Source organism: Dermacentor andersoni, chromosome 9, assembly GCF_023375885.2.
Source record: "Dermacentor andersoni chromosome 9, qqDerAnde1_hic_scaffold, whole genome shotgun sequence".
NCBI lineage: Eukaryota > Metazoa > Arthropoda > Arachnida > Ixodida > Ixodidae > Dermacentor > Dermacentor andersoni.
The window spans coordinates 59058566-59081913 of record NC_092822.1 but is presented as its reverse complement, the minus strand read 5'-3'; the positions used below and the strand labels follow the sequence as shown (position 1 = coordinate 59081913).

The following is a 23348-nucleotide window of genomic DNA, read 5'->3' as shown; positions in this document are numbered from 1 at the left end:
CCACTGAAAAACGTTCCGTTATGGTTCTGCTCTAGAAAGGGGAAAAAAAAAAAAAAGAAAATGATCCATAACAGTTCATAACGGTTTTGGTTCACATGCAAAAATTTTCGAAGCAAAGTAACGATAAAAACATCACATTTATTTTTTCTGAAGAAGTGAAGATGAATTCTGCGATCATGCTCAGTGCCAAGGCTTTGGGCATGATCTCAGAAGCAGCACGTCATCGAATGTACTCGCCGCACTGCAAGACCGCGGTTCCGATAAAACGAACTTAAACGAACGGTAAAACTTCGGTAACAAAGCATTGTACCAGTAAAGAACAAAACGATAAGCTTTTCAGCGTGCAAGCCCTGGGTTTTGTTAGGATGTTGATTTGCTAGCGCACCAAGCAACAGGCTTAGATTAGTGGAGCGCTCTACCGGCTATCGTTCGCACTATTCCTGCCCGAGATATACGCTCTAATTCGGGCGTAGCCTGAAATCAGTTGTTTTGAATTGCAGACTTTCCGCTCGAACCGCAAACCGATAAAGATATTTCGGTTTCAATCCGAAACAAAATAATGTATAACTTTTCGGTTACATTTTCGTTCCGGGCAAGGCTATCGTTTCTTTTTTCGTTTTCGTTTTCTTTCTGTTCCGACACAGTAAAGCAAGGAATACATGCCGTGTCCCATGAGAATTGCCCCTACCCAATCATGATATGCTTCACCGCAATACTTCGCTTATGCAACTTAAAGGTGCTGTATTGAGACGAAGCTGACTTTCAAGAACCGGTATTATGCAACGCGCCGTGCTCTCTGAGCTGCGAAGCCATCAGAGCGAGGATTAAAAAGTCGGAGTCGGCGCCATTGCTAACAGCCGGCTAATTGTTTCAATAAAAAAAACACAGCACTGAACAGCAAGAAATTTGGTAGCGAACGTCGAAATAGCTAGGCCTAGTGTAACCGAGGTGGTGGCCATAGAGTTGAAACTCTATGGTGGTGGCTACAGATGCCAGCGGTTCTACGTGCGGGAGCACCGATTCGAGGCGGCGAGATAATCAAAAGGGCGGCGGTGGTGGCTTCGATTAATGCCGTTTCGGACCTGTGGTCATGACAAAATGTCCGAAAAATCGGAAGACGCAAGTTCTTTCTTTTGCGTTCGAAATTTCAGACATTCTTATACATTGACTCTATGGAGCACGTGGCGGTGCAGCGAAGATGTCCGAATTATCGGGCATGGCCGAAAAATCGGTCGTTGACTGTACTCATATGTAACCGATATATTTAGCCAAAATGAAATTTTGTTGCAGCTGGCCTTTACAGCAGGACAAAACCATAGCATTAAGCCAGAATGAACCTTGTGCAAAGCAATTCCAGAGTATACCAAGTGTCCATAATAGATGCGGAGCAGCGCAATACAACCGGGACCAAGAATAAGAAATAACATGTGTGATCAAATAAAATGTTGTTGAAAGTTAGCGATGTGCTTGCATCTTTCTTATTCTTGGTCTCTGTCGTATTGCACTGCTCCGTGTCTATTATGAATCCAAACCAGCTATCTCGCCAACGTGCCCTAGCCAATACCCAAAGTGTGTGTGTGTGTGTGTGTGTGCGGCGGGGGGTTGAGAACTGCTCAACAATACCCACCATTTCAGCGCTTCTCCTATGTTCTCTTTGGGCTAGAGATAAAGATGGCAGCACACAAGTACCAGTGTCACTGCTTTTCTAGTGTGTTTGTTGTGCACACAGTACAATGAACGGTACTGATGAAGCTTGTGCTCCAACTGCCTACAATACCCACATGTAGGCCAGAGAACTCTCGCACATGACACATGGGTTTGCCTGCCACAAGGGGCTGTGTTTGTTTCAGCTTGTTTGACCTTCACTGGACGCTTTTGGTGAGATGCACAGAATGTCCAATGGAAACAATGCCAGAGACTAAAATACTAAAAACAATAAACCTGCACATTTTGCTTCACTGCAAGACAAGTAAAAAGCCAATGAGTGATGCTTGGGTTGAGCAGAATGACTAATCAAGGTATCACGATGATGAGTGTAAAGGAAAAGGAAAGTGGACGATGCTAAAAAGCAAGCACGTTCACAGGTATCCTGGGCACAGCAGCAGGTCCCAGTCGACGTTGGTGCGGAACACATCACCTTGCAGCCACTGCTGGTAGTGGAGCTTGAACTCGGGGCTCAGCTCCACCTCCCGCCCGAGCACCGAGAGGAAGCTGTTGTCCACAGGCTGGAAGTCGCCGATGAGGTCCTGTTGTTGCTGCTGTTGCTGCTGGTGGGAGGCAGAAGAGGGCTTGTCATAGCGGCGGGTGTGGAAGTTGTTGATGTTGGCCTGGAGTGAAAACTCCTCGGCTTGGAAGTCCCATGGGCGCGCGTCGAGGTCTGAAGTAAAAAAACAAGAAAAGACTGTGGGGTTTAACATCCAAAACACATATAGGCTGTTCTTGTTCCGTGAAATATGCAGGCAGGAAATCATACAGTGAAGCAAGATCAAAGATGCTAACTGCAATGAAATATTATTTTGGCTGAATTGGGTATAAATGAGTAGTGTATACGTTACTATCGAAGCAACCTTGACAAAGGTGCAGGGCTGGTAAATGTATAATTTTCTTGTTAACAGACTTTAAATAGCGCCTAAGCAGACAACAAATGCACCAGGTGGTTAGCAGATAGGATCCAAATATACCAGCACATTGCCTTCAAGATTTCCAGTGCACAATAAGCACAGCCTGATCTGAGAGGCCATGTAGAGGCACCATACCAGTTCTCAAATGTTCTGGGCTCTTTGTCAATTCCAGCGAGCCATAACGGCGGTATTTTCTTCAGATTTTTTTGGTATCAAAACATCTTATTTTACTAGCTTTTCATAAAACATTCACTTGCACTTAAACATTTGGATAGAGGGTGCTCTACATCAACACTGCCTGGAACAAGGCTTTTTACACGGTCCAAAATTTCATAGCAGTTGGCCTTCAAAAAGTGGAGAGAGAGACGGAGCAGCACGAACCATTTCCATAAGCCCAGTCGTCGTTGAGGCGGTGCCTGACCTTCTGGTAGATGGCAGACATGGTCTTCATGTTGGACTTGCGCCACTGGCGACCCAGGTACTTGGTCTGCATCTTGAGCAGCTTGAGTACGTACAGTTGCAGGGTCGCGTGGCGCACCTTCAGCGCCCGCTTCAGGATGGGTGCCGACTTGAACACCACCAGCATCTGGAAATGAAGCGGGTCAGGAGAGCCGTGTACGGTCCTGCCTGCTCTCAAGTGTCGAACCGAACTTGTAGGAGTGCACCGTCCCATAAGTGGTGCCTGCTTGTTTTGTTAAAGCACCGCAGCAAAGTTGGAACATGTGCGCACATGGTGAATGGGAGCTGCATACCACTTCGGGGGAGCGTTCCCATGGTTTCCAGCTGAGGTAGCAGCCAGTCACACCCCGATGGTGCCTTACAAGTTTTGCTGTTGGTAGAGCGTGGATTGTTTGTAGTGTTCACAGTCTGCGTTTGTCTTGCATGGGTCTTTGCCTTTGCCGGAACAGAAATTAAAGTGGTAAATTAGGAAACGATGAAATTTGCCAGATGTGATGTCGGTACTTTATACACAACGATAGGGATAACGTGACGGTGGCTGATGTGGGGAACCCTTTCGCCAAAGTCGGCTAACCTGGTTGCGAATGCAAGCCTCGCACTCACTCCAGAGCTGTGTCTGCTGGCACGAACGTGAATGGATGCCAGGGGATGTGCCCGGTTGTGAGTGTGAAACTGAGCAAGTATGAGGGTTCTGGTAATGGCCATTTTAAGTGCCACGACTTGGCACACTCACTTACACATACTGCATATTTATGAGCACAGGTGGACAGGAGCATGGTCAGACAGAAGCTTGAATGCTGGTGAATGTGAGCGAGTGTGTGGGAGTGTGACTGTGGCAACGTGGATATATACCGTATAGACTCATGTAAGGGATGCACCCGTGTAAGCATAGCACCCCCAACTTGGCAGCCCAAAATTTTGAAGGGAAAAAAGAAAAGAAAAAAAAAAGAAGACCTTCAATCGCACAGGCAACTGCGTTCGGTGACCCGATGACACATGCGTGCGTCGGCAAATTTTCACGCGCTGTACACTTCGTGCCTATACTAGATGGCAAGAGCTGCACGTTGAACTTTGATGCAATGGTACATTCGGGGATCTAGGGTGCGGTGTAGTCACCGACTGCGCTGGCACCATTTTGACCAGAAGGTTTGGTCCCATGCAAGTTGCACCTCATCAAAATTCTGAAAAAAAAAAAAGTCTGGCTCTTACACGAGTCTATATGGCACGTGAATAAAAAGAGTTGATAAGTGAGTGTCATCAAACGTCCACATGGTGTGCGTTCACACACATTCCGTGCGCAAGATAAATTAGGGAGTTACTGTGTCCTTAGCAACTGCAGCGCCTGGAAGGCTACATTGGCATGTAATTAATTATGTAATGCTGAAAATTTGTAGAAGAGGTTCCATGGTTTCGCTTCGTGCTCTCCGAATGGAAGCTGTGTTCAGAGAAGCAATTACTACCCTTAATGCGAAAAGCAACCTCTAAAGGGATTGTCAGGTTGATATCTGCAAAACTTAGTTTACAGTAAAGATTAAAATATACTCTCTAACCTCATTATAATGAAGTTGAAGGGGAAGCAGAAATTACTTTGTTATACTGACTATTGCCCTTTACTGCAGTATATACCCACTTTTGTGTACAACATTTAACCTGCAAAGAATGCTACGGCTCTGTGACCTGCCGAACCGCTACGCGGTTGCACCTGACACGACAGCCTTTACAATAGCATCCTTATGTTCCAATGTGATGGTCTTTCGCTTCCGCTTTCCACTTGGCTCGCTCATATGTCGTGAAACTGGCGAAACAGCGACGCGGTCGACGAGAACAGCTAACACGGTGTGATGTGAACGAGGTCTGTTGTACTCGAGCAGAACTTGGCACATATCATGGTGCCCTAAGCGCGCAGCTAAGGAGGTATTCTCGGGCGACCTAAGTGACTTTCGGAGACAGTTTCACTTTTGCGTGATGTTGCGAACCCGTCAAAGCGTGCGGCCGACAGAGCCTGGCACAGCACCAGAAACACTTTCGGCCCGTGAAAGCGAAACTGTGATACGCCTCTCTCTCATGGCCTTGCCACTGTCGCGGCTTCGCTGTCGGAGTTTACTCCATGTCTACTGTGTAGGGTGGCTCTACTGCTCTGTGTGCGCACCTACTTGGCTTCGCCGCCTCGTGCTGGTTTCGCACAATCTAGGAGGTCACACCTAGCAGTGTCAGCCAGCGTGGTGCGCCATAGTGAGACAAAGAGAAGCGAAAATGCTGGTTTTTTTGCATGCCGTGTGCAAGTATCATCATGGACATGTGGAGCTTGAACTGCTGAGCCAAACGAGTGCAGAATGGGGCGGAAATTGATCTGCTCAGTGCACCACGGTCGGCACTTTAGGTTTCTGAGACGAGTCTACTTTGTTATATCCATTGGCAGAACCATTTTACTTTGTTAAAACGAGGCTTTAAATAACGTGGGTCTCTACGGGGATTTCAAGGGGAATTACATTAACTTTGTTATATCCATTATTTTGTTATTCCCCGTCTCGTTATAATGTGGTTCAAGCGTAACTGCACACAGCAACGCAGACAACCATGACTTGGCAACTGACCATGATTCGCGAGTGCTTCCACTTGGTCAACTTGTTGAGCACTCGCAGGAGGTTGATGCAGGAGAACATGTTGCGCCAACAGTATGGCTGCTGCTCACCAATCTCCTGCGCAAGACCGTGACAGGAAACATTCCATGTCGAATACAAACAAGACACAAACGCTGCGGCCCCAAGAGAAAAGGAAAAAAATGTGAAACTGATATCGTGTCAGATTCTCCATCTTCAGTTTTGTTATAGTAGGAGAACACATTCAAATAAACGCCAATGACTGGCCCACCAAATTTTAGATTTACTTCCTTATATCTGATAATTTCCTATTTCCGTGTCAACTGTAGGTTTGACTGTAGTAGTGAGCATTGTTAGCGACACAGACCCTGTGAGCTGTCACGACAAATGTGCGCAAGAGTCTGAAGCCCAAGTTAACCAGCTGCGATAAAGTTTCACAGTAATGCCTCTCACAACAACAGAGATTTTGTTTTCTTCCAGACCTGCAAAGGAAAAGTTCAACCAAATAAACCATCTTGAAGGAAAACTATGCTGCATTAATTTATTTGGGTAGCATTCATTTTTTTTCTTTAGCTTTATCTTTCGTGGCACCACAAGAAACATCAGTAAGGTTCTACTGTATACAGGCTGAGGTTCCATAACGTAACGGCAGAGTGGGACCTTACGAGCAACTTGTACGAATACCGTATTTACTCGTGTAAGGCCAGCGCCTCTTTTCCAGATATCTGACGGGGTGTGGGGCCTTGCATGAGGCGAGCTTATGGCTACTCACTGAAGCCTCGAACTGCGGTCAAACTGCGGTGTAGAATAATGCAACCGCTAGCAGCCGACTATGAAAACATTTATTCAGTCATTTTTGTCATTTGTGCTACCATCATAGCATGGCGAACTCGTGTCACTGGCGCCCTCGCAAAGCAAGGCACACATTTTTCGCCCACTTTCAGCTTCCGCCCAGCAGCACATTTACCATGTTGTTCTGTGAACGTAATCTCCTAGAGTCATAAGGCTGCAGCGTACGCTAAGGTGCTTCTCCATTTTCACCAGCAGAATGTGCCTGAAAGCACGATGCCGCTAAACAACGTGCTACAGCACAGCCGATGCCATTGAATGAAGTGCACTGGATCTATGCTCTATGATCTGGTGGGATGCAGTGATTATGATGATGCCATTGCTGGCAGGACAGTAACCGTGCCATCTAGTGGTGAATTGTGGAAATTAACCAGCATCTGCCTGATGCCCAGTGAAACTTTTTTTCTTTCTTCAGCTCTAAAGGGGGCTTGCAGGCGTTGCACTAGAGTGGGCCTTACACGAGTTTAATGCAGTACGTTCAGACAGAAGGACAAGCAATAGTACGACACGAGCACATGAACAGAATGATACTGCGCAAATCTCATGCCAATGCTGATACAGCTAGTAACCGTGAATCCAGCAGGTTACCGATTTTTGCCATGTAGCAACACCATGCATTCTTCTTGTTATAAATGCCATAAACTGATATGTTCATGCAGATTTCAAAGGTTAAGAGTGAGTACAAACCAGTGTCTCTGCTGTCAACTCTGGCTGTTCCCCGATTACACATGCTGCAAAGTCGATCACGGATACCCTGTTCAGAGAAAGAAAGGATAGCGGGGAGGAGACCATCAGCGTTTCTGATGCTTCTTGGTAACGGCTTTTGAAATGGCTTGGGTTTTGCATAATCTCATAATCTCACAAAAACAGTTTAGCACAATAAAAAGGCAATCTGGCAATGCCATCATTCATACATCTCAACCACCATGACAATGGCAACCAACAAGAGAATGACAGGAAGCTGAAAGTGCAAGTGTTTAGGTTGACTTTGCCTTCACCTGCGATGTAGAGAACTAATGCAACAAAGCTTCCTAGTTATGGCTTTTGTGATGACTTGGGTTTTGCATATATTCATGTACGACATCCTATGATATTTCTAAAGGCTTCTTAGGTATTTTAAGCCCCCTGTCATGTATATCATTGCTTTGGTATGCAAATGTCAATGAGTGTTGTAATGTTTGTTCGTGTTATGTCAGAACTCTGAGGAGAAAAACTTTGTGAAGCTTTGTGCTTTTGTGATAAATGTCAGTTCAATGTACTCCACATCTCTGATGTCAAGCTGGTGACGACTGCAGCATGCCAAAATCATGGCCTCAGAGATCATTTCACATGTTCTACAGCCAACAGAGCAGTGTGATCTCAGAGGTTGCGCAAAATCACTGCCCGTGCAGTACTTACGACCTGACGCATCATAGTGCACTACTAGGTCCATGCCAAGCCAACGTACTCAGCATGACATGCCCTATGGCTTTTGTCACACAAGCAACTGCTCACAACTTGACATCCTACAGATGCTTCTAGTAAAAGGTTCTGTGAGCCGACCCCAATTTCCAGGAAAAACAAAAGCAATGCTTCACCGACAGTTTGCTGCTCTTATTCCCACAGGAAAACTTATTCAGCCGATGATATTGTCGGACAAGCCAAGTCAATGTCCAACAGCAACGTACGAGGTGCTTCAAGCACCAGAAACAAGACAATGAAAGAAATGTTAACTTAATCATCAAGCGTGCACAGATTTTGTGTTTTCTTTCACGAGTGATTGGTACACGGCACAGAAGAAAAAGGATAGCATTAAAATTTTGGACCAAACAAATCTTTCAAGTTTCAATGTTAACAATAAGCGGAAAGGCAAAAAAAAAAAAAAAAAAAAAAAAGCCACACCACAGTCGGGAACGCAAGGGCAGCAGCAACACTATACACACGTGTTCTTCGCCGCAATGTAGGAGTTGATGTTCTGGTTGAAGAATTTCAGCACCAGGGGAATGCAGTTGGCAAACATGAGCTGCTGGCCCATGTACTCAAACTGGAGCACATGGTTGATCTTGAGGTGCTTGAACAGGAGCAGCAGGATGGCCGAGATGGCCTTGATGATGATCTCTTTGTGTCGGTTCACATCTATGCCCAGCTTCATCGACTGCAGAACAGTGACGCTGCAAAAGGGGCGAGAAAACAAAAACATTCCTGCAGGAACCATCGAAGGTGACAGTCAAAGTCGGCGATGGCTTTCCGGTTAACCTGCTGGCGTTTCTCATGAGGAGAGGATGCAGCCTGATGCTCACACCTCTCTCCTCCTCCTCCGTGCGCGACATCATTACCTGCACCAACCAATCAGGTACCTCCCTCTATCTGATCTTCTGCACACGCACTTTCTTTTCAATTCTTTGCTCTCCTCATTCTTGTTACTCTCTATCATGTTAGACTGCCATCTGCCAACCAAAAAAACCCAGGCAAATAGCTAACGAAAGCTATTGCCCTAAAAATTGAGAGCTCTCTTGCAATTCACGTGAGCTGACATAGTAATATGCAAGCACTGTGCTTGTTATGAGCTGCTTTTGTCAGCACACTTCGTAACTATTGCCTCGTGGGAATGCCAAGTACTGGGACCCTTACGGCATTTCTTCGGGCAGCACGTCAGACATGATGTTCACAGATTCTGTCTTGGCCTTGGATGTCGGTGCGGCAGCGAGAAGGATCTTCAGCAGCGCAATCTGGACAGGTAACGAGAGCACAGGGCTGTGAAGAAAATTCTGTGCCATTCGCAAGTCAAGCAGTGCCTTACGCATTTCAACTTTGTTACAGTTAATGTCGATATAAAGAATTCTTGAATACGATGTAAGGGAAAAAAATTGCCTTCTATCTGTACCTACGCAGTGAAATGAAAGAAACTGCAAATTTAAATGCAACCTATTTGAAAAATCTATGCGTATAGCTTTTAGTGGTTTATGTTGTCAGTTAATTTGACCTCATTCTGACTTCTGCTGGCCTTGTGGTTAGTGATGGTAGTACAACTGCCTTGGCAAGTCCACATTCAATTCACGGACAAATGGCCACATTTTGGAAGTATTATTTTCATTTCTTATCGTCTGTCCTGCCGCTTCTGGTGAACCAATCCTAGGGACTGTGGTGTCGTGGCTTCCAGTGAAAACAATGTTTACAAAATATGGCCTTCGATTACATTATCTTCAAAGTGTGCTTTTTGAAGGCACTGAAACGGGTCCTTTGGCAGCATTTCGCTACAGTCGGGTTGATTGCAATATCTCCTTTTGTGGAAGTTGCTCTGCCCCCATCGAAGGCTTTTGCAGCACCTACTTGAATAAAACAAGGCATACATCAAAGCTTTAGGGTGATCATGAATTACTGAAGTGGTAGTTCTACTACTATGATGCAATAGCTCAACCTTTATAAGAGATTTATAACCAAAGATGCAGAACTTGCAGCAGCTCTGGTTATAATATAATAAAACAAATCTTTTATGTCTGCACAGTTTGAAAATGTAATTACTAGAAGAGGAATGTCACACAGTGATAAGCCACCGGCTAAGAACAGGGGTCGACTGGCATACAATAGTGATTACAGTAGAAGGACTTCATAACAAATTGCTTGGGGCCTCCGGAATCATTCGTTATGCAGGTCACTTCGCTGTTAAAGTTGCGCACCACACAGCTCACAATAGAACCGGGACATAGTCACTCCTTCGTTATACAGGTCATTTGTTGTAGAGTTACTCGACTGTAGTGTATGAATGATACTGTCCCTTCTGTTGCATACTATCATGGGCGTACCACAATGAACTGCATTTTATTTTTCTTTTCTGGCAAGGGGGAAAGGTGTTACACATCTGTCCGAATGTCCACTTTCTCAGTGTAATCACCCGGAAGAGCAATGCACTTCTCCCACCGGTGAGGGAGTCCTGCTTGGCGCTCATGGAACCAATTTTCTGGACTGCTGCACACCCATAGAGTAAAAACAGAATCAGCACAACACAGGACGAGCTAGTAAAGAGCACAGGACAGAGCGCTGACTAGTCAGCGCTCTGCCCTGTGCTCTTTTCTCGCTAGTCCTGCGTTGTGCTGTTCCTGTTTTTATTCTAAAGATGAATCAACCAGCCCCATTGAACACCCTGTACACCCATGCCCGGGTAGCATCTTGCAGCCCCTGCATATGTTAGTGAAATGCTGACCCTACAGGAGTCTCTTTATAGCTTTGAAGAGGTGATAGTCGGAAGAGACCAAAGTCAGGGCAATGCAGAGAATGTGATGCACTTGTCCTCCATAGTGGTGCCTTCCACCTGTGTGATGTTGGGTGTCGTCATCACATTTGGCGGCTGTCCGGGACTGGTCCCTTTTGCCTGTGACACGCGGCCCGCTTTCCAGCCATCCACCCAATTGTAGACAGATCTTTGGTATGCTGCCTGCTCGTCACACACTGCTACAAGTCGCTGGTGCATCTCTGCAGTGCTCATGCCCTCCTTCCACAAAGACCGCAACGTCCAGCAAATGCCCCTGCTGGTTGCTCTGCAAGCTGCCTGCTCGGCCGCTGACGCGTGCAGGGGAACATGGGCGCTGGTGACTACAAAATGGACGCTGCCGACCTGTGTCGCCGGCTGGTGCTCAAACAAACTCTCCAATACTTGCGACAGCAATGGTGACAGAAAGGTGCAACCCATGCGGTGCGGAGATTCACAAGTGCAATTAATTGTGGTATGCCTCTCGTAACAGTATTATTGACATTATGAGCTAATAAGGAACCTATGTTTTGCTATGAACATCATGCTAGCTGTTTTCTTTGAGCAGAAGGCGATTCATTCGCTCGAGCAGTGGTGGGAAACAGACCCGAGCAGATGTTTTTCAATGCTGTGGCATTTTTCTGCAGCTCACATTTGTAAACTGCTGCAATAGTTGATTGTCAGGGCCAATAACACTTTGCACAGGCGCCCGTTCTCTGGAGGTGCAGGTTTCGTCTTGTTTTGATTGCGGGAATCGGCGGCACACAACTTTTAACATGCCATAAAATCAGATGCGCATCATACCCCAGTTGCAGGGGCATTTTCAATTGCGATAGACTCCTTTGTGTGCAAGCTGTGAAAGGGAACCAATCACAATTAAGAAATTCAATCCTGACTGAGCTCATCGGAAGTGTCCTGTGTGACTGGGGTGCACATCAATGGGGCACAAATCATTTTCGTTACTTTGAACCTATCAAAACTGAGAGTACGTTACGATTTGGCAGCTTGCTAGAATTGAATAGATATAGTATATGAAGGTGTGATTCCAATATTAAATGCACGGTTCTCTTGAGCTTACCATGTACTGCGGCATGCTAGGTAGCATGGCTTGGTACAGAATTTCAGTTGGAGTAGCTGGTATTTCCTGCTCCTTCTAGAAATAAAGCAAAGAAAGCAAAAACAGGAAAAAAAAAAGAACAAATACGTTTTGTCAGGAAGTAGACCACTGGTGTCAAGTTGGGTGGCATGGCACATCAGAATCATATCTTTCCGCTCACCATCGACAGGGGATGCTTTGCGATGTCCTCTTCCTTCTTCATCTGAACCTCGGCCAGTGACGTGTACATGTGCTATTAGAAATAAAAATTGGTGGGCTCATTTTACATGCAACAAGTGTGTTCGAAACGTCAAGATCATACGCTAACTCAATGTACCTATGTTTGCAGCCGAAGGACTATTGTTTTTATACAGGCAGCTGTCATTGGTTCTCCCAGCTCTAATGACTCGATGTATATCTAAACAGACCCTTTTATCCATGTTTTGGCACTAGTGTGTTTACGATCCCAGAAAAGTCATGCATTTTTTACAGTCAAGTTAGCCAAGGGAAAGTAAGTATTTTGTCCCATAGTATATATTATGGGCCCATGTTCTTGATGTGTTCAGATGTAACAGATATGCCCAACGCATCCATGTACGCAGCTTTCTTGTTCTACACAGCAACAAAATTCAGTTGTCATACTATCTCACTATACAGCAGAACTGGTGCCAGCTGTAAGGTTTTATATACTTATAGGATATTGTAATTTATGTTGCTCCATAGGGCTTAACCAGAACTGTTTCAACTTTTTCAGGAACTCTGTTTATAAAACAAGCATAAAAAAGGTCTGTACAGGACAAGACTCAAAACTCGCTAGCTCACATAACCTCTCAAGTTGCTTTGGGTGTCTGCATGGAGGTTGTCCAAATATTTCGTCAAGTCAATTAACAGTGCTACACCACTAAGCACAGCTAATATGACAAGCGGGGTTATACAATTCGTAATGTAAAGTGTCATTTTAGTAAGAGATCTCAAACGGCACCAAAGTAATGAGGCCCAAAAGTGATCCTAACGGAATGCATGGTCCAGTCTTAAAAGGAAAATTCAAGTGGCAATTTATAACTGCAAAATTTCTTTCATTACGTTGAGAAAAAGCGATTGAAATGACGCATTAAGCAGACATCCATGTATAAAAAATAATTTGCAGGCCTTGATCGCATGTCTCAAATGTAGCTAATGGTTGAAAACAAGCTATCTGTACCTTTGAAGAGTGGAACATAGTGTATACATCTTATAAGCAATGAGACTATACTACAGCGATCTAGAAGGGCACGTGGTCGTACCGGATACACACACTGTTCAATGCCAATATGAAAGAAAATATACAAACAGCCACCAAAGTTGAAACCCAGTGCCGCCATTAACAATGGAAGCTGTTTTCCTTGCCTGGCTATAAGGCGCAAGCAGGGTTAAATCTAAATTAGGCAAATTAAATTGTCGGATTCAACGTCCCAAAGCTGCACATTGGGCAAGGAGGGAAGCTGCGGTGGAATAATTTTGACCACCTTTTTTTTTGTTTTTTAACTTTCGCACGAAGCACGGTGCTTGAGTGTTTTTTGCATCGTGCCCACATCACAATGCAGCCACCATGGCCGGGAATCCAACCCCCTACCTTGTGCACAGCATGACAATGCCATAGCCACTGAGCCACTGTAGCCGGTACACAGAAGGTTACCATGGCAACACAGTTACGGCACATGCAGTTACCATAGCAACACAGTTACATTATTCACAATTACGAGAGGCATCACTGCACCTGCTTGAGCACCCGCAGTCCCTCGTGGATAGGTTCCGGCAGGCCCGCCAGGGAGGTCTGGTCATCGGGCAGTTGGTAGCCAACAAATTTGAGCCGCGTCGCGTCTAGAAACTCCTTAATGTCCTTGGGTCGCACCTTGGGCACCCAGGGCAGCCCCAGAGCCGCACTGGCCTGCGAGAGCACTGAGGGAAAGCCACCGGTCTCCTCGCCCTGCTGCGGCTGTTCGTTCGTGCTGGAGCCTGTCGGCTGCTGGGACGGCACTTCCCCTCCTTGACCCTCTGCGGATCCCGGTGCCGGGGTCGATGGTCGCAGGGCAGCCGCCGCCGCTTCAGGGTCCTCTGGCAAACCAGGGGCTGGGGTGTCCTGTGCGGGAAGTTGGAATTGAACTGAATTAAACCGACTTCTTCGCTTGGTTCACCACAGTACATTGTAACAGGTGGTGAAAGGACAAGCTGTTCAATAATCACCATGACCAACAGTGCAGACGATGGGACAAGTGATACAGACAGGACAGCCCTGTCTTGTCCCATCATCTGTGCTGTTCGTCTTGTTCATCGCTGAAGAGCTCTTCCCCTTAACATTAACAAACTTGCCCAGCTAAGAGGTCTTGTGCTGTACAATGATGGCTTGAGGGGTCCTTTGCCCCCTTTACGAACAATGACAGCAGCTGAAAGACCAAATTCAGTGTCACAGTACTTGATTGTTTTCAGGAATGTGTCACACACAGGAGGCAGAAAACCTAATTCATACAATAAAGGGAGCCGCAAAATCTGCTGTGCTTAAAGAAGTATTGACATAGCATTTTTGGCTTGCCATTCTCTTACGTAAGGGCGAAGGTTTGAAACTTTTAACATGTATAAAAGATACTGGTGAGCGTCAGGACGCCCAGAATGGTTTACTACAGCAAGCCCTCTTCCCAATTTGCAGGTGTGCTTCCCTGCATTGCATGTTACCAATCGCCATTCAAATGAAAATGAAGTGCTCGCTGCACATGACGGGGCTCGTCTTTGAGCATGGTTTTGTCACGAGTGTCACGCCTCCATCTTTCATGTCAATAATAAAGGTAAACACTGCTTGTACACATTGTTTGCAACGCTGTTTGGATTAGTTGGGTAAATTGGCTCAGAGAAAAGCTAAATTTACAATTATGACCTCGCTTCTATAAAGTTTTGGTTTCACATACGAGGAAGCGCATGCGTCGTTATGTCGTGATACATTGGCTTGCTCTAGTCCCACGATCGCTAGCATCGACTACTGTGTGCCCTGCTACTTCAAAATATGATACGGGTGTATAGTTTGTGTACGTACAGTGATCAGCAATTCAAATGAGATACTTGGAGTGCACGGCTGCCCGCGCACTATGTGCTGCTGGTGGTTGCTGGGGTCACCGAGATGATGCATTGTGGCATACAATTAAAGCGAAATAATTTTTTGCATCTTCTGACCGAACTTGCCCCTTCCAGTGGTCAACCCAGCGCTCATCAATGGCGCAGGAAGTGCCGAGCACCATGTGACCAAGTTAGTATCACATTTGAATCGCTGAGCACTGTACATACATATATACTGGGTGTCCATAAAGTAACCGTGCAGTGAGAAAATGAACTACGATGATAACTGTGAATGACATTGCAATTTCATGCGCAATATGACAGCACATGACCTCTTGTTTGTCTGATGTCTGTGGGGTGCACTCAAAGGATGGTTGTATGAGGAACAATCCTCGCACGCTGCAGGAACGACGGACAGCCATTACCCGGCACACTGCACAGATATCTCCAGCATCCCTTCACTGAGTGTTCTGACTGTGCCTATCACAAAACTGGTGCTAGTTTCAAAATCTGTTCCAAGTGGATATGCCTTGCAAAATCACTGGCTTCAATTCCTGTATTGCATATTTGCTAAAGTAATTAGTGGAAAAGTTCATTTCTCAGGCATTGATAATTAGTATATTACGTGTATTGATTTCTAGTGTAAGTAAAGTACACCTCTTCGAGTATTCCAGCTCACTTAGTATATTTGTGCTAAACGCTGGGGTAATTTTTAAAAATGCTGTCAATGTTAAAATAAAACACCCTGCATATGTGTGTGCCTTCTTGTGAAATAGTCAGGTACACTGATCATTTAGGTTATCGGACAGCACCAGCGTTCCTTGTCCTTCTCTACTTTCCCGTTTTTTTCCTTCCCCTTTCTCTCTTTTCCCTTTACGCCTGTGCGGAGCATCAGGCACGGGGCACCCTCCTCAGACTGACCTTCTCTCTCTCTCTCTCTCACTTTCTCTCTTAGATTTGCAACAGCAGCTCTTACCATGGGTATCAACTGTCGCTCCTCCATATCTCTGAGTTCCTCGTCGGCGCCTGAGTCCCCCTCCAGGTCTTGAAAGTCATCCATGCTGCTCTGCTTCACCAGGCTTTGCTGCTGGGAAGGAGGAGTAGACAACATTCACATGCAGGTGTCATCTCGTCACCAAGTGATCCACTCCGAAGACGCGTATGACAGCAGAAGCAACTAGTACAGCCCTCTAGCTGCCACCTTCTAGTGGTAGGTAGTTCATAGTCACAACAGAGTTGATACAATGCTTTGCAATGTCAGGACACATCATCATATCATGTCGATAGAGTGGAACATAAACGTGCAACACAGGTTGGTTTTCCCGCCATTTAAGTTCTATAATACAGAAGGCACTTCACCAGTGGAGCTACTTCTTAACAACTGAGCTTTATTTCCCAAGCTCATCACAACCCGAGCTGAACACCTTTAGAGGAACACTGAACAGAATCATTAAACAAACGCCGAGCCCTCAAAACGCAAGAAAATATACTGACAAGCATCGGAGAACTCTAAATGGTTGAGTCCAATACTTGTTTCTACGACCCAGTCTCGGCTTTAGTGCTCAGAAAGTGTACGGGTCATGATGTCGCAATACGCTGGCACAATACACTCCTGTGATAACTGCGGCTGCAATGGCATAGCTGAAAGAACTGCACACAGCACCTTTGATTTATTTTTGCTGCGAACAACATCGCCATACTTGGCCTTACTGCTACACAGCAACAACATATCCTGCGCTGTCATGACAATGTAGATGATGCCAGGTTCAGCATTTCGACATCAATTTCATATCAAATTAAAACATTTTGGAAATATTTTGCAACCTTCATAGTAGTTAAGCGCCATTATTTTTTGCGTGAGAAGTGTATACTACAGTTTGTACACCATCAAAAGTATGTTTCAGCCCTCCCTAAAAAAAAGGAAATATTAGGCAGATCCCACGCACTGTGGGAATCAATGTAAGTGAAGCTTTCTGTGCTGGATGCTTTGGTTGATGATAATTAGCGGTGATGTTGACGGCTAAAGCTTAATTTCTTTAGGCTAACACTACAGTGGTGAGTTGATGTTAAACGTTACCTTGCGGGCATCACTGCTGTTTGTCTGCATAGTACACAGAACACACGGGGGGGGTGTTTGCCTGAGGTATTGTTGTGCGCCATACTTTATAACCTCTGAAAGGGTTGAGCGTTGTCATTACCTCACATGGAACACTGCATTGTGACAGAAGTATTAAACTTAAATTGATTATGGGGCTGTATGTGCCAAAACCACAACTGGATTATGAGGCAAACCATAGTGGCGAACTCCAGATTAATTTTGACACCGTGATGTTCTTTAACATGCCCAAAATCTAAGTGCACATGCGTTTTCTATTTCGCCCCCGTTGAAATGCGGCTGCTGCGGTTGGGATACAATCCATGACCTCTAGCAATGCCATAGCCGCAGATCTACTGTGGTGGGCACAGAAGTGTCGATTTGATGGTCGACCGCTTCCGTAGCGTATCCTGGACCCTGCGGTGCGCTTCAATTAATGTGGCTCTACTTCTGCATGCCCTACATAAGTTCCTCACTTGACATATTTGCATGGCGAAATAGCAGCAACGTACTGTATTGTACCTTGAACTTAAACTTATCCAGCTTCCCCGCAACCTCTGTAGCTGTGTGTAGGGTTTCCTTGCTGTCTCACTTCACCTCCCCACCCCCCCTTTTCTTGTATGGGAACTGCCTCTTCTCCTCCCTACTCTCTACAGTTATATCTGCTTGCCTTTGGCCTGGCATGTTAGTAGAAAGGGAAGAGCTGCAGTTTCTGCAATGCTTCTGAGGGGAGTCACGGATAATTACAGTTGTCAAGTGGCTAATGTGGCGATGGCCATGGAGCTCCAGAGGGCATTGTGCACATTCGACGCGGTGGAGCGAAAATGAGTTTCTCCTGTGGCCTTCCCTCTCTTACTGGCGCCTGTCATGTATATACATGCTCTGAATCATCCCCAGACTCCTGACAGGGCGTGCACGGCGGCGGCGGCGGCGGCTGCAGCAGCAGCAGCAGCAGCAGCAGTGGGAAAGTCGAAGGAAGAGGCAAAGAAAGCTTCACTTTAAAAAGAGAAAAAGAGCCACAGTGACTCTGGATTAATTTTGACTTCTTGGGGTTTTCTAATGTTCCCCTATATCTAAGTACAAGAGTGTTATTGCATTTCGTCATCATGGAAATGCGGCTGCCGCAGCTGCAATCTAATCCGCTACCTCTAGCTTGAGCAGCTTGAGTGGTGTCATAGCCACTGGGCTATCACTGTGGTTGCCAGCGCTCTTATAAAGGGATACACCAGGCAAAAGACAGGTAGTGACAGCAGCATCAGCGGCAGTGGGGATGGCTGCCACAAACAGAGGCCCGTGAGGGAATACGAACCCGCTTGAAAGGCCGGCTGGTCTTTCGCTGCTGCTGGGCTTCAATGAGGTCGGCAGCCGAGGTCGGAGGCGAAGAGGCACGCATGGTGCGCGCCACTTCCACCGTGTCCTCGGGCGCGGGCGGCAGCTGGTGAGCTGCCCGGTACTGGGCCTTCATTGCCCGCAGCTGCGGCGTCCCACCTAGGGAAACCTGTACACACATTGCGTTGATGTAGGCCGGCAGCCTCGACTGCGACACAGATTACACGTCTACAGGAGAGAGGCTGACCAGAATGGTTTTCCAGAGCAACAGTAGAACTTTCTTGATCGGGAAGTGAGGGGTCGCACCACTGCAGAACTTTATGATCATCTGGAACAGAGTGATGGCCAGCAGCTCTTCACCCAGGATCGGTTGGGCTGCAGGAAGTGTGTGGAAGCAGAGCAACTTAAAAATGAAGCTTGACAGTCACACAGAACAAGACAGACAACCAATCACATACTTGTTGATGCTTGCCAGATACCTAGTATTAGCTAAAACGGTGATTGATAATATGATGTCAATGGAAGCAAAACAAGAGCAAGGTGGGTTTTTTTTTGTATGAGAATGAAAGTGCTTAGTGAGCCCCCAATAAGCATCAGAATGTTTGTTATCTGCGTGAAACAATTCCTTACATACTGCTAAAATAAATGCAAATGCACAGATATGAAGTAGAATGCCTTTGAAGTATTGCGACTTGAAATTGTGATGAGCAATCATAACGTAAGTGGGGAAAAAAAAAGCATTAAAGGCATAAACCAGGTGTCTCTGAATGAATCATTCTAGTGTATCACACTTACCATCCAATATGGAAAGAGAAATGTACCTTATACTTTGTTTTTCATGTCCACATTTCAATCCGGTGTGATAGTACCAGTAGCTTTTGTCACTTCAGTTTGTAGAGTATAGCAAGCATGATAAGTGACACGCTTATACTGCATGTAACTCCGTGATATACTTACCTTGCACAAGTTAAATATGAGATGCTTGAGCAGAGCAATTGCTGGCATTATTTTGCAAGGCTAGATCTGTTTCTAGCTAGCACCATCCTCCTTCTGTCTCCTTCAATTACTGCAGGCTGCCCTAGAGCATTTCATTGAAGTCTGTTACACCTGAATCTTACACAACTAATTACTCGCACAAGTTTATTGATCTTCTAAAACACAGTTTCACTGCTTGACATGAGCTTAAGTTTTCCCTTCTGGTAATGACTGGTTGACAAGCAGGGTTTTATATGCACATAGATCTACGTACACAAGCATTTCTGCCTTCTGCCTCCATCAAAATCTAGATACTGTTGTCAGGAAGCTAACTTACAATGACGTGCTTAGCAGCAACTCGCCCTGCTCACATTCGTGAGCTGTGCAATGTAAAAGCCTTCTAGGACGGTGTGTGGGCAAGACAGAAAGATACCAGAGGCATTGCTTACCCAGTTCACTGGCGAAATTCGCGCGATCTCGTTTCATGTCGTCAGTGTCAGTCTCTGAGGAGACGCGCATCACTTCGACGAATATGTACAGGGCATTCAGGATTGCTCTCAGGTCTGTACTGTCGCCCAATGACACGGCTGGCTTCCTTAGGGCGGACGTGGCAGCGGAGCTGTTCCTGAAGTGATGCCAAATGAAACCAATAGGAAATTATGAAAAGTGAAGGGCACAAAAAAGCCACACTATGTTCCCTAAAATTCCCCAGAATATAATTCAAGCCTTATCGGTGGAATACGTAAGTATAAAGCTTAAGGCGACACTGAAGGCAAATATTAAGTCAAGCTGAAGCGGTAGATTAGTGCTCGAGAATTTCTAAGGCATCAATATTATCATGAATAGAGCCTTAGTAATCGAGAAGTTGAGGTAAATGCAGGACACGATTAGACTCCCCTGGGCCCTTCAAGTGCTTGCCCGATTACGAAAGCACTCCTCCTTTAAATTCTGCCACTAGTACTCAACCAGTTGTTATAAAAACATCATTGTATCACATTATAAGACAAAAGAAAATGCTGCTTGTCCAGTTCCATTTCATCTTTAGAAAAAGAACTCACTGACATTACCCTTGACAAAGACATGGCCGGCCGAAAGGTTGCATTTTCGCTTGACTCTACGTCGCCGGCGCTTTCGCATTTCAGTAGTTTCGTTATCGTGTAATGCTGCGATGGTTTTGCTGGCTCGCGAAACCCGCACAAATTGCAAGCAGCAGAGACTTCCACTTCCATGTAATGTTACGGGATTCCCAAACGGTCCATGCCAGCTCACTAAAAGCAGCTGCAGCGGCGAATCCACCACTCTGTCCTGGCTTGTTTTTTACATGACCGCGAGTTTACGTTTTGTGCAAAAAACTGTACCGCCATCTGTCAGGTGTCTTTCTACTTACCAACGGCAGCAAATGGCGGTGATGACTTATGCAACGTCACCACTCCCCCAGTTAGGTGGTGGGAGATTTGACTTGCGATAAAGGTATACAGACCCTTTGATGCAATTTTCTCGTGAACTAAGCCTTCTACTAGCGCAAAACAAGTGTTGCGAGGTTTCTGGAATGGTACTTAAACAGTTCACGTCAACTCAGTATTTGACTTTAGTGTCTCTTTAACAGGCTAGTACACAGCTGTTCCTGAAGTGAAGTCAAATGAGAACAACAGGGAATTACAAAAAGTGAGACGCACAGTGAACAAGTTATGTCCCATAAAACTCCCCAGAAAGCAAGCAGGACTTATCGATTGAGCACATAAGAGGTACTCAACTTAGGTAGACTTAGGTACACAATTGCATGGTGCTTCCGCAATCTGCGATTAAGACAGTGCCCAGTTTGGCCGGCGCTGCTTCTCCTGCAGGACACGACGGCTACTGTGCAAGGAACAAAGCAAGTCACGTGTTTCTCTTGGCCCGCGCTGTTTCACTTGCACCCATTGGTCACATGGTAAATTCGGGCACCAGTAGATGCGCAGGTAGTGGGGGAGACATTCCGCAGACCACTGCCGCAGGTGCCTCTGCACTGCGGCATTCAATGCTACACATGCGTTAGGTAAGGGGCAAAGACCAGTCCAGCAGATAAATTTTTGAAGCAATAGCTATTAGCAATAACCAAGACAAATGTGTCAGCGTCCCGTACACAGTACTGTCACAAAAAGAGCTCAAATACCTGAACAAAAACTTAGCATGTGTGCAGTGGTGATAGCTTTACTTACATATGTTTTATGATAGTTTTACCTATATATATTTGTGTAACAGGGAAATAAACTCAGTTGATGTCCAGCGCTTGTGCGTGTGTATTAAGTTTTTATCCATGAGTGTGTATTAAATCTGCACTGCAAACATGAATGCCAAAAGTTAAAGCACTTTTTGTCATGGTAAAAAGTGCGTGACTGCTGGTTTTCCTTACCAGTGTAAAGGGATAAGAGACGCATGCTCTGACTTACTCGATTTCCATGTTTAGCAGCTGCAGAAAGACATGGAAGAAGCCATGACGATATAGAAGAAAAACGTTTTGTCGTGCCCTCTGTGGTTGTTCCTCGAGCGTTGTGCACTCCCCGAAGGCCCCTTGCATGACATAGAGAACGGCACGTACGGCCTGCATCCGTGCAGTGCGGGGGCTGACATCAACGCCATCCATCAGCCGCAGTGCAACATCTTGTCGAGTTGTTTCGTCTAGTGTGTACCATTTTGGTTCAAATCCTGGAACAGATGCATATGATGTGATGTTGGGTAAAGAAGCTAAAATCAGCTAATTGTCACTGAAATCAAAGGGACACTTCAAAGTGAACCGTTTCAGTGACGTGTCCACTTGGACACTCGACGGCTAACCAGTGGTAAACAAGTGGCCAACCAGCTAACATCTGGCCTCACGTTGGCAAACACAATGGGAGCTCACATAAAAGGGAGACTTCAAAGTGGGCAGGTTTTAGTCCCTTCCATTAACCCATTAGTTGGCCAACCTGTGGCAGCATGTTGGCCATAAGAAGGGGAACTGAAATCAAAGGGACACTTCGAAGTGTACTGTCTTTCGGTCATGCCACCACGACCGCTGCGGCAGTGTTGCTTTAATGCAGGTTTGTATGACAAGCTGCGGTTACTTTCAGGATCCAAATGATTTCACATACCATTACGACAAAAAGGCGCATCCAAGTCGCATCAACCAGTAATACCATTTGACTGCCAAAAGAACCAAACGTGTAGGATATTGCATGCTAAGACAAAGAATACATCCTATGCGCTGTTTCGGCTAGACGAATGAATGAAGGCACTGTCGGGAAGCCGAGCTATTCACGGAACCGTACGCCAGCTTATGAGAACATAGCCACGGCTGCTGTACATACCATATTCCGTCATAGTATCCTCAAACGCTTTCATGTTGAGAAAAAATTCGGCTTCTTCTGTGTACGTGTAGAGCTCTGAAAGGGAACAGTCCATGGGTGTAAACGGCGATTGACGGGCGCAAAGCAGAGCTCGGACGCGGTAGACTCACCTGCGATCTCGTTCTCGTGCGAGTCGGCGTCATCATAAACAAACTCCAGATCGGGCGAATCCCCGGACTGCTGAAAACAGTAGTTGTCTATCTGAATTTGGGATTCAACAGTGAAACACGTTAGTTGAGGAAATGGACTTCCGTGCGCATGAGACGATCGATCGTGTCATTCACTGCCCAATGCTGCGCTGCGGTAAACATACCGCTGGACCTACCATGGGCCGTGAAACTCGACACATACAATTTTTCATATGTCGAACAACTGACGACCACAACGAACACGAGGCAAGCAGCTCGACAAAACATCGCAACCGTACTGTGCAAGTGTCAACTTTAGCGTAGGCCTTCATATGCTTTAAACTGCTAAATGGCCCAACGGGATTAACGCACCGCAACCAAGAAACAGCGCCTTTATATAGGGATATATAAAAAGCAATCAGAAAGCTCACCTCCATTGTGTTTATGAGGTTTCAACTGCATCTACTTGAGATACAACCAAAGCCCAAGCAGCCGCAGAACTGCTCGCTCGATGATGCAGAG

At 45.9% G+C, this 23348-nt stretch overlaps 1 protein-coding gene across 5 annotated transcripts; it reads right to left on the bottom strand.

Annotated features, from left to right (window-relative positions):
* Positions 1-616: 616 nt before the first annotated feature.
* On the bottom strand, positions 617-23348 carry Strip (striatin interacting protein). Of its 5 annotated transcripts, none has more exons than XM_050175927.2 (17): positions 23258-23348; positions 22809-22899; positions 22660-22734; positions 21763-22018; positions 19783-19958; positions 18606-18733; positions 18339-18527; positions 15911-16021; positions 13607-13969; positions 12032-12103; positions 11833-11907; positions 9140-9237; positions 8452-8679; positions 7217-7283; positions 5675-5779; positions 3003-3207; positions 617-2377 (listed from the first exon to the last, which is right to left on the bottom strand). In XM_050175927.2, exons 1-17 carry the CDS (start codon positions 23261-23263, stop codon positions 2079-2081), a joined length of 2544 nt encoding a protein of 847 aa, XP_050031884.1. In that variant the 5' UTR covers positions 23264-23348; the 3' UTR covers positions 617-2078. The 5 variants fall into 5 exon arrangements, with proteins under 5 accessions (XP_050031884.1, XP_050031886.1, XP_050031885.1 ...); XM_050175929.2 differs by having other exon boundaries at positions 11833-11904; XM_050175928.2 differs by having other exon boundaries at positions 15911-16018.

Bases quoted from the DNA above. Each gene is read 5' to 3' on its own strand.
- Strip (XM_050175927.2), bottom strand. The intron at 19,959-21,762 runs GTAAGTCAGAGC...GCATCACTTCAG, and splicing joins CTGCTAAACATGGAAATCGA to GAACAGCTCCGCTGCCACGT. The intron at 8,680-9,139 runs GTAAGGGTCCCA...CCCCTTTTGCAG, and splicing joins GTGCTGCCCGAAGAAATGCC to CGTCACTGTTCTGCAGTCGA.